General features: G+C 53.2%; 1 protein-coding gene across 1 annotated transcript in view; it reads left to right on the top strand.

Moving 5' to 3' along the window:
- Nucleotides 1-5,665: 5,665 nt before the first annotated feature.
- Nucleotides 5,666-10,843, top strand: part of EFNA4 (ephrin A4) — a 69,401-nt gene continuing 64,223 nt past the window's right edge. Inside the window, exon 1 of the mRNA XM_060255316.1 lies at nucleotides 5,666-5,830. Coding sequence (XP_060111299.1) covers nucleotides 5,718-5,830 — 113 coding nt within the window. The 5' untranslated portion in view covers nucleotides 5,666-5,717. The remainder of the gene's footprint in view (nucleotides 5,831-10,843) is intronic.

The following is a 10,843-nucleotide window of genomic DNA, read 5'->3' as shown; positions in this document are numbered from 1 at the left end:
GTGATTCCTAGAGTGTCAAACTGGGAACACTCTAGGAATCATGGTAAAACTCTATGGTACCATAGAGTTTTTGGTGCAAGTCCTAGAGCGTCCCCGACGTGATGACTCCAGTGCAATGGCATCACTTCCAGGTGATGTCACTTAAGGGTGACGTTATCACGCTGAAGATGGTGCACACCGACGGGACTCTTCGGGGGCAGGGATCCCCCAGGTGACCTGCTCCCTGCCAGCAGGTTGGGGCCCTCCCGGGTGGGGAATCCCCCGCCCCCGGCAGGAGCTTGGCAGACCTACTGGCAACCTTAGTTCGAATCCCCATTCTGCCTTGGAAGCTGGGTAGGTGACCTTTGGTCAGTCGCACTCTTTCAGTTGATCCTACCTAATAGTGCACTCTCATTTGGAATACTGTGTACAATTCTGGTCACCGCACCTCAACAAGGATATTATAGCATTGGAAAAAGTCCAGAAAAGGGCAACTAGACTGATTAAAGGTTTGGAACACTTACCCTATGAAGAAAAGTTAAAACGCTTGGGGCTCTTTAGCTTGGAGAAACGTCGACTGCAGGGTGACATGATAGAGGTTTACAAGATTATGCATGGGATAGAGGTAGAGAAAGAAGGACTTTTCTCCCTTTCTCACAGTACCAGAACTCGTGGACACTCAATGAAATTGCTGAGCAGTCGGGTGAGAACGGATAAAAGGAAGTCCTTCTTCACGCAAAGGGTGATTAACATGTGGAATTCACTGCCACCGGAGGTGGTGGCGGCTACAAGCATAGCCAGCTTCAAGAGAGGATTGGATAAAAATATGGTGCAGAGGTCCATCAGCGCTATTAGCCACAGCATATTATTGGAACTGTCTGGGGCAGTGATGCTCTTTATTCTTGTACTTGGGGGGGGCAAAGTGGAAGGGCTTCTAGCCCCACTTGTGAACCTCCATTTTTTTTGGCCACTGTGTGACACAGAGTGCTGGACTGGATGGGCCACTGGCCTGATCCAACATGGCTTCTCTTCTGTTCTTATGGCCACTGTGTGACACAGAGTGTTGGACTGGATGGGCCATTGACCTGATCCAACATGGCTTCTCTTATGTTCTTATGGCCACTGTGTGACACAAAGTGTTGGATTGGATGGGCCACTGGCCTGACCCAACATGGCTTCTCTTCTGTTCTTATGGCCACTGTGTGACACAGAGTGTTGGACTGGATGGGCCATTGGCCTGACCCAACACGGCTTCTCTTCTGTTCTTATGGCCACTGTGTGACACAGAGTGTTGGACTGGATGGGCCATTGGCCTGACCCAACATGGCTTCTCTTATGTTCTTATGGCCACTGTGTGACACAGAGTGTTGGACTGGATGGGCCATTGGCCTGACCCAACATGGCTTCTCTTCTGTTCTTATGGCCACTGTGTGACACAGAGTGTTGGACTGGATGGGCCACTGGCCTGATCCAACATGGCTTCTCTTATGTTCTTATGGCCACTGTGTGACACAGAGTGTTGTACTGGATGAGCCACTGGCCTGATCCAACATGGCTTCCCTCATTTTCTTATGGGCACTGTGTGACACAGAGTGTTGGACTGGATGGGCCACTGGCCTGATCCAACATGGCTTCCCTCATGTTCTTATGGGCACTGTGTGACACAGAGTGTTGGACTGGATGGGCCATTGGCCTGACCCAAGATGGCTTCTCTTCTGTTCTTATGGCCACTGTGTGACACAGAGTGTTGGACTGGATGGGCCATTGACCTGATCCAACATGGCATCTCTTATGTTCTTGCCTCAGAGGATAAGAATGACATAAGCTGCTCTGGTCACTCCTTAGGGGAGAACGTGGGGTCTGAATGAAGTAAATAAATAAAAATGAAAAAGGGCCACGCACCGACCTGAAAGTGGGAGAACAAATTGAGCTGCTCCTACCACCAATATGAAATTTCAAAATTGTGGGGGGAGATATTTTCCCTTTATGTGTGTGTTCTGCTACTGTCAATAGCAATCACTCTCGCGTCAGCTCCCAGAGGTTTGCGGCCTTCCTCCCACTCTTGCTAGTTTGCTATCTTATTACTACAAATGAGCCAATCTCTGCTGGTTTCCAAAAAAATGATGCATTTGATGACAGTCAGGATTGTTAAGAACGGAAGAAAAACTCAGCTTGGATCCATTAGTCTGTTTCCCACAGCGGCTGACCAGGTGCCACTGGGACGCCCATAGACACAATCCAAAGTCAATAGTTCTCCCTTGCTGTTGCCTTTCTGGCAACTGACATTCAGAGATATACTGCTCCGTCCATGGAGGTTCCATCATGACGAAGGAGGAGGAGGAGGTGTTGTTGTAGTTGTCGCGAGCCAGTTTGGTGTAGTGGTTAAGTGTGTGGACTCTTATCTGGGAGAACCGGGTTTGATTCCCCACTCCTCCACTTGCAGCTGCTGGAATTGCCTTGGGTCAGCCATAGCTCTCACAGAGCTATCCTTGAAAGGGCAGCTTCTGGGAGAGCTCTCTCAGCCCCACCCACCTCACAGGGTGTCTGTTGTGGGGGGGCAGAAGGTAAAGGAGATTGTGAGCCGCTCTGGGACTCTGAAATTTAGAGTATAGAGCGGGGTATAAATCCAATGTCTACTTCTTCTTCTTCTTGATTGGATTTATACCCTTCACCTGGAGTCTGAGAGCAGCTTCTGATCTCATTCCTGTCCTCTCCTGCACAAGAGACACCCTGTGAGGGAGGGGGGGGGGCTAAGAGAGCTCGGAAAGAACCACGACTGACCCAAGGGTCACCCAGCTGGCTGGAAGTGGAGGAGGAGTGGGGAATCAAACCCAGTTCTCCCAGATTAGATAGCTATGCATAAGCCTCTCTTCCTCCATTTTAACACTATCTAAGCCGGTGGCTTGGCTCTTTCATCACCCAAAAAGGAGATTGCAGCCAAGAAATCATGAGGAGACCAGAACTGGGAAGGGCAGCCATGAAGGAGCTAGAAAATGTTATTTAGACAAGGATGGGTTGCTGGTGACCATGAGGAAGAAGATAATTCAAGCCATAGTATTCCCTACTAGCGTTTATGGAGGTGAAAGTTGGGCAATGGAGAAAGCTGACAGGAAGAAAGTTGATCTGAAACATGGTATTGTTGGAGGAGCGTGTTACTGACGCCATGGACCTTTCAGGGCTTTTTTTGCAGCAGGAGCTCCTTTGCACATTAGGCCACGCACATCCCTGATGTAGCCAATCCTCCTGGAGCTTGCAGGGCTCCTTCCTGACCCCAAAGGGGGGCAATCCTGGGCATGTAAGAAAGGGCCACAAGTGTGAGCGTCGGCTCGTCCCTTCCTGCCCTCCCTCTCACGATCTGCCTAAATTCAGAATCAGCATTGTTGCCAGATGACCATCGAGCCTCTGCTTAAAAACCTCCAAAGGAGAGCCCACCACCTCCCGAGGAAGCCTGTTCCACTGAAGAACCACCATGATTGTCCTTCCAGATGTTTAGTCACAGGGGTCGTTTTGTAGAAAAACAAGTGGTGGAGCTCCTTAGCGTAACTCATTAGGATATGCCACAACCCGACACAGGAAAGAGAGCCCCGGGCGAGCGAGGCCTGCTTGGGCTGGCCAGAGATCCAGTCAGCCCAAGCAGGCCTCACTCGCCTGGGACTCTCCTTCGCTGCCACCCCTCACAGTCAAAAGGCCAGCAAGCCACTCACTGCCCACAGTCACATAAGAAGTAGAGAAAGGGTGGTACAGGCTTCTCCAGGGGTTAATGAGGGCTGCTGGGGTGTGTGGCAAAGCCCGGTTGCCTGCTCTCATAATCCAGGGATTGTTATGCGGCTGAACCTACTATTCAATGAACAGGGTAGGTAGGTATGGAGGAGGAGGGGGAACCTTCAGAAAGGTTCAGGAGCTGTGCTCCTGTGAGCTCCTGCTGAATTCAAGGCTTGCTTGTGAGCAAAAAATGTACTTCCGTGAGCTGCTGGCCTTCAAGTTGTGAGCAAGCCATTCGGCTACTGCATAAATTAGTTTGCTTTTCCCATCCTACCTGAGCGAAGACAAAAATGTGTGAGCTGGAGGCTAAAAAACGATGAGCTAGCTCACGCTAACTCAGCTTAGAGGGAACGCTGGTTTGGAGTTCAGTTGTCATTCTGGAAGGTTTCCAGGCCCCACCTGGAGGATGGCAACTCTAGTGGGGAAGCTCCTTCGAAGAAGGGCAGGACTTTTAAAAATGTAATAGATGGATTTTCGAAGACCAGTCCTGGCCGGCTGACTGCTGGAATTCTCACAAGGTCTTACTCCGATCCAGCCAGGCCCAATTCTAACGGCCGTGGTGCATTAGGCCATAAAGATCCGGAGCTCTGGACCAGGAAATACAAAAATAGCTCAGTGGACCACAGAGAGCCGCGAGCCCACCCCCGAAAGAGATGATGGAGCGGCTTCATCTTCCCTGTGAGCCAAGGAAGGCGAAACAAGAGAGACATTCATTTCTGGGGAGGAAAAAGAAAAAAAAGGCCGGGGCTTTATTATTGCTCAGAGGTTTGGCCCACGAAAGAGAAGCAAAACATTAATCACACTAAACGCTTCAATATGTTGTGTTCAGGATAAGGCCTGGCGGATTTCGCTACACGTCGCGCTGGCGATGGAGCCAGGATGGGCTGGTTAGCCCGGATCCTCTTAAAATGTCAGTAATGAAGCGAGGAGGATGAAGACTGGGCCTGGCAGGCGGTTTGCCTTCGCCTCCTCTGACCCCTCATTGGGTTTCCACGGTTGCCAACTGACCCAGCACTCCTCCCGCCCCTTCCCACCCATCTGAAAATGCTCCTGTGCCTTCGACAGCTAGGCTTGCCAATCCCCAGGTGGGGGCAGGGGATGCCCTGGTTTGGAGGCCCTCCCCCGCTTCAGAGTCATCAGAAAGCGGGGGGGGGGGAGAGGGAGGGAAATGCCTGCTGGGTACTCCGTTGTTCCCTAGAGAGATCGATTCTCATAGGGTATGATGGAGAATTGATTCGTGGGTATCTGGGGCTCCAGGGGGGCTGCTTTTTGAGGTAGAGGCACCAGAATTTGAGCATTGCATCCGGTGCCTTTCCTCAAAACACCTCCCAAGTTTCAAAAAGATTGGACGGGGTGGGGGGGTCCAATTCCTTGAGCTTCCCAAGAAGGTGCCCCTATTCTCCATTATTTCCTATGGAAGGAAGGCATTTTAAAGGAGCATCCCTTTCAATGTGATTGCAAGAACTCCCTTTGGAGTTCAAGCATGCTTGTCACAACCTTGCTCCTGGCTCCACCCCCAAAGTCTCCTGGCTCCATCCCCAAAGTCTCCAGATATTTCTTGAGTTGGACACTTGGCAACCCTGTCGACAGCGGCTGGATGGGGAAGAACTTCTCCCGCGGGGCTTTTTCCAGGCTCGCCGAGAGGCCGGGAGGAAGGCACAGGAGCAGGGGCTGGAGGAAAAGTTGGCCGCACCCGGCTTCCTAAACCCAGGGCCCGGCGAATGAATGAGCCCGGGGCAGCCTGTCGGGAAGCCCCACGGGCCTCCAAGGGTTAAGCTGCAACTTTTTCGACTTCTTTTCGCGCGGCGGCGCCCGCCGATTGGTCCAAAGTTCGAGTCGGGGGCGTGGCCGGCGGGCCAGCTTTCCCCCTCTGCTGGTCCCCCGGCCGGCCCGAGTTCGCCAGCGGCTTGGTGGAGCGCCCGGCCGAGCCAGTCCCCCCGACGGGGCTTCGTGCAGGGGGGGAAGCCAGAGGAGCGATGCGCCCGGCTGGGGCGCTCCTCGGGGGGCTGCTGATGCTCTGGGGGGCCCTGGTCTGGAAGCAGGTGCGCGGCCTCCGCCACAGCGTCTACTGGAACGCCAGCAACCACAGGTAGAAACAAACAAAAAAACCGAGGGGGGGGGGAGCCAAGATCTTGTCCTGGAGGCAGGGGAGTAGATCCAGGCAGATCTCTTTGGAATCCCCTCGCGTTGCCTCCAAAATCCAGCGCGGCTTGACCCGGCGTCTTCTTTCTTCCCTCTTTCTTTCTTCCCACCTTCAGGCCCCTGCGCCCCTGGGGGGCCTCGCCCGCCGTCCTTTCCCCTCCTTTCCCCAGATCCCCCTCCAACTAGATCCCCCTCCAACTAGATCCCTCTAGACTGCACCCCGAGGACGCCCCCTATCATCTTTGCGCGCGGGGTTGTTGGACGGCCTGGCCGCGGAGTCTCTCTTTGTTCGACTTGGAGGGGCTGGACCGAGGGGGGGAGCCCCCCTTTTTTATTTGCCCCCCCCCCAAGGCCTCCCCCTCGACCCCGTTCTTCGGCTTTGGCCTCCTGCTTCGAAGCAGGGCGACCCCGGCTAAGATCTGGTTAAGGCCTCCGGGCGGGAGGGAGGTGAAACGGGGGGGGGGGGCGCCTCTCCCTCTCTCTTCCCGGCCCGGCTCCATGTTGCTCGCTCAGCATCTCCTTTGTCTGGAGGCCTTCTCAGGTTGCCCCCCTCCCCTTTCCACCGTGAAAACCCGGCATCTGCACCTTTCCAGGGGGGAGGTGCCCTCTGAGCAGCCCCCCATCTCCGGCAGGCTGCTCTGCCCATCGTTTTTGGTTGCACCCTAACAGGGGCAGCTGGGGTTGGCATCGATTCTTCCCCTCCCCCCCCCCCGGTGCCCACATGAACCTGGTTGCCTTGGCCTTCCCGTCTGCAAAAACACTCCAAAAGAGCCGTGTCCCGTCTTGCGCCCGCAGCCCTGGCAAGCTTGGGTGGCGTGCTGTTGCTTGCCCTCTTCCGCACCTCCCTTTGTGCCTGAAGATGTGGGTCATATTCGTACCCTGTGGACTTCTGAGGAACTGCCAGGTACCTTCCCTCCCCCACAGGAGTCTGTGGGGGGAGGGCTTTCCAGGGGTTTCCCACGTCAAGGTTTCCTGTTGTGCCAGGCTTGGCATTTCCTTGGCACCGGGTCATTCTTGGCAGGGAGGTGGACCCTCGAAGGCAGGGGCGTCCGCTCTGCCAAGGCACAACTGTGGTCAAGTGTTCCCTGTAAGCTGCAGAGTCTTGTGAGGGAAAATTCTTCTTTGTGAGCTGCTGGCATTAAAGTTGTGAGCTACTGCAGACATTATTGTGCTTTGGGGGGGTCCTCCTTCCTGAGCTAAGACAAAAAGGTGTGAGTGGAGGCTAAAAATCTGTGAGCTCATGCTAACTCAGCTTAGAGGGAATACTGACTATGGTACAGGAATAGTCACAGTGTTCCTTCTAAGTTACAGAGTCTTGTGAGCAAAAATTCTACTTTGTGAGCTACTGGTATTAAAGTTGGGAGGTACCGGCATTAAAGTTGTGAGCTACGGCATAAATTATTGTGTTCTGAGGCCATTTCGCCTGAGCTAAGACAAAAATGTGTGAGCTGGAGGCTAAAAATCTGTGAGCTAGCTCACGCTAACTCAGCTCACAAAGAGGGCCGAAGTACCTCCTAGGCCATCTCCTGGACAGAACTGCTTTTCTTAGAGGGGGAAAAATCATTAAAACCCAAGGACGGCATCTTGTTTTTCTCTCTATGCAGACCTTTGTGTGTGTGTGTTTTAAAGAAAGCCAAACGCACGCGTTTGTCGAGAGAAGGAGACAGGAGTCTATAATGTTCGAGGAAAGGAATCATTACACAATGAGACAACTTCCTAAATAAACACTGAATTATGCTCCGGGATTGTCCGTCTCTGAAAAAAACGAGAGTCGTGTGGCAACTTACAGATGGACAGATTTATAGAAGCCAAGGTTTGTCTGCGGGTTCTCCGGTGGTGAGAGGAGAAATCTGGGCAGACAGAAAAGGGCGCGCACGTATGTGTGACATGCAGATTGTGACGGCGATATGCAAAAAGAGCAAAATAATACACAACAGGTCATTCCTCCCAGCTGTCTTCGGCGATAACAACTTCACTTCGCAATTTAATTTAACACGTGTAGCGGGCCAAGGGTTTACGGTTAGGATCGAAAGTTGATTTTTTATATAGATTACCTCAAGAGGCCAGGCTTCCCGGAGTGCTTGGTTTTTTTTCCTCTCCTTCCCTCTTAAGTCCTTGAAAAGTGATAATCTTATTGGCCAAATGGAATTCTTTCTGGGGCAGATCATGTTTCGAAGGGATGAATTGGCCTTCCCCAAAGGCAGGCAGAAGCAGCTGGGCTGTTGCTACTGGTTTGGCTGGAAACGTGGTGGGATCATAATGCGTTTCGGAGGAAATCCTTTGGGGACGCTCGGGCTTAATTCCTCAACGAGGGCCCACGTCTGTCTGGTGAACTTGCTGCGTGATGTCAAACTTAGTGTTTAAGTGGCATTTCTTGTGTTCAGAGCCGAGGCACACAAATAATCTTACTGTCCACACAACAGTCTTTTAAGGCAGAGGTCCCCAACCCCCCAGGACCGGTCCATGGCCTGTTAGCAACTGGGCCGTGAGTTGTATAATTATTTAATTATATGTTACGATGTAAGAAGAAGACAACACTGAATTTATATCCCGCCCTCCACTCCAAATCTCAGAGCGGCTCGCAATCTCCTTTATCTTCCTCCCCCACAACAGGACACCCTGTGAGGTGGGTGGGGCTGAGAGGGCTCTCACAGCAGCTGCCCTTTCAAGGACAACCTCTGCCAGAGCTATGGCTAACCCACGGCCGTTCCAGCAGCTGCAGATGGAGGAGTGGGGAATCAAACCCAGTTCTCCCAGATATGAATCCGCGCACTTAACCGCTACACCAAACTAATAGAAATAAAGTGCACAATTGTGTCATCCTGAAACCATTGAGCCCCCTCCCCACCTGTCCGTGGAAAAAAACGGTCCCTGGTACCAAAAAGGTTGGGGACCCAGGCTTTAAGGTACATAAGAACATAAGAGAAGCCATGTCGGATTAGGCCAGTGGCCCATCCAGTCCAACACTGTGTCACACAATGGCCAAAAAAACACAGGTGCCATCAGGAGGTCCATCACTGGGGCAAGGACACTAGAAGTCCTCCCACTGTTGCCCCTCCTAAGCACCATGAATACAGAACATCACTGCCCCAGACAGAGAGTTCCATCAATGCGCTGTGGCTAATAGCCACTGATGGACCTCTGCTCCGTATGTTTATCCAATCCCCTCTTGAAAAGGCAGCTGCTGTGAGAGCCCTCTCAGCCCCACCCACCTGACAGGGTGTCTGTTGTGGGGGGAGAAGATATAGGAGATTGTGAGCCGCTCTGAGTCTCTGATTCAGAGAGAAGGGCGGGGTATAAATCTGCAGTCTTCTTCTTCTTAAAGCTGGCTATGCTTGTAGCCGCCACCACCACCAGTGAATTCCGTGCGTAAATCACACTTTGGGTGACGAAGGACTTCCCCTTCTCAGGCAATGGTCTTCGGACTTTTCAAACTACATCCTCAAGTATAGTCTCTTGCACTGGTTGTTTATGCATAAGAGCATAAGAAGAGCCGTGTTGGATCCAACCGAGAGTTGCCAGGGCCTAGAGATCTGGAATTATAACTTACCTCTAGAAAAGAGAGAACAGTTCCCCAAGAGAAAATGGTTGCTTTGAAAGGTGGACTCTATTGCGTTATACCCCAATTAGGTCCCTCCCCATGCTCTGTCCCCAAATCGCCAGGAATTTCCCAACCTGGAATTGGCAACGCTAGCCAGTGGTCCATCTCCTCCAGTGCTGGGTTTCGCACAGTGCCAACCAGTTGCCTTGGAGGGCCGACAAGCCAGGCGTAGAGGCTGAGGCCTTCCCATGATGCTGCCCCCCAGCACTGACATTCAGGGGTTGACTGCCCCTGGAAATGGAGGTTCCCTTTAATCACTGTGGCTATTAGCCTCTGATAGATTTCTCCTCCATGAGTCCGTCTGATCAGGGCCGCCGCGTCCCCGGGTAGGTGGCTGCCTAGGGCGCCACCTGATCACAGGGGCGGGCGCCCCCTCACCGTGTGCTCCGGTGCCTCTTCCTCGCTACCAGTTTGGTGTAGCGGTTAACTGTGCTGACTCTTATCTGGAAGAACCGGGTTCGATTCCCCACTCCTCCACTTGCAGCTGCTGGAATGGCCTTGGGTCAGCCATCGCTCTGGCAGAGGTTGTCCTTGAAAGGGCAACTGCCGTGAGAGCCCTCTCCAGCCCCACCCACCTCACAGGGTGTCAGTTGTGGGGGAGGAAGGTGAAAGAGATTGTGAGCCGCTCTGAGACTCGGAGTGGAGGGCGGGATATAAATCGAATATCTTCATCTACCTCACAGGGTGTCTGTTGTGGGGGAGGAAGGGAAAGGAGACTGTGAGCCACTCTGAGACTCTTCAGAGTGGAGGGCGGAATATAAATCCAATGCCGTTGCCTTCTTCTACCACCGTGCTTGCCCTCGCCGTCTGCTGCTTTGCTGCCTTCCTCTGCCTCGCCATCTACCAGGAGTCCTGTGGGTGACAGGGGAGGGGCATCGGAGGCAGTGCAGCAGTGGGTGAGCTTGGAGGTGCTCGGAGCAAGGGAGGTGCACGTGGAAAGGGAGGGCAGGCTCTGAGCGCCCCCAACTGCACACACCACCCTACCGCCTCTGCTCAGCCTTCTTGGGTCTGCTTCTGCCTGAAGCAGGGACCTGGGAAGGCTGAGCAGGGGCGGTGGGGTGGGTGCTGTGTGCACTCAGAGGCACTCAGAGCCTGCCCTCCCTTGCCGTGCCACCCTGCCGCCCTCATCCTCACCGCTTTAGGCTTGTGGGGGGGGGGCAGAGCCCTGCGCCAAATCCCCTTTTAAACCCACCTACGCTTATGATATTGACGAGGGGAGCTTTGACTCTCAAAAAAAGGTAAAGGTAGTCCCCTGTGCAAGCACCAGTCGTTTCCGACTCTGGGGTGACGTTGCTTTCACGTTTTCACGGCAGACTTTTTACGGGTTGGTTTGCCATTGCCTTCTCCAGTCATGTGCAC

This window comes from Heteronotia binoei, chromosome 1 (assembly GCF_032191835.1).
Source record: "Heteronotia binoei isolate CCM8104 ecotype False Entrance Well chromosome 1, APGP_CSIRO_Hbin_v1, whole genome shotgun sequence".
NCBI classification, from domain to species: domain Eukaryota; kingdom Metazoa; phylum Chordata; class Lepidosauria; order Squamata; family Gekkonidae; genus Heteronotia; species Heteronotia binoei.
This window is presented reverse-complemented; position numbering and strand designations above follow the sequence as displayed.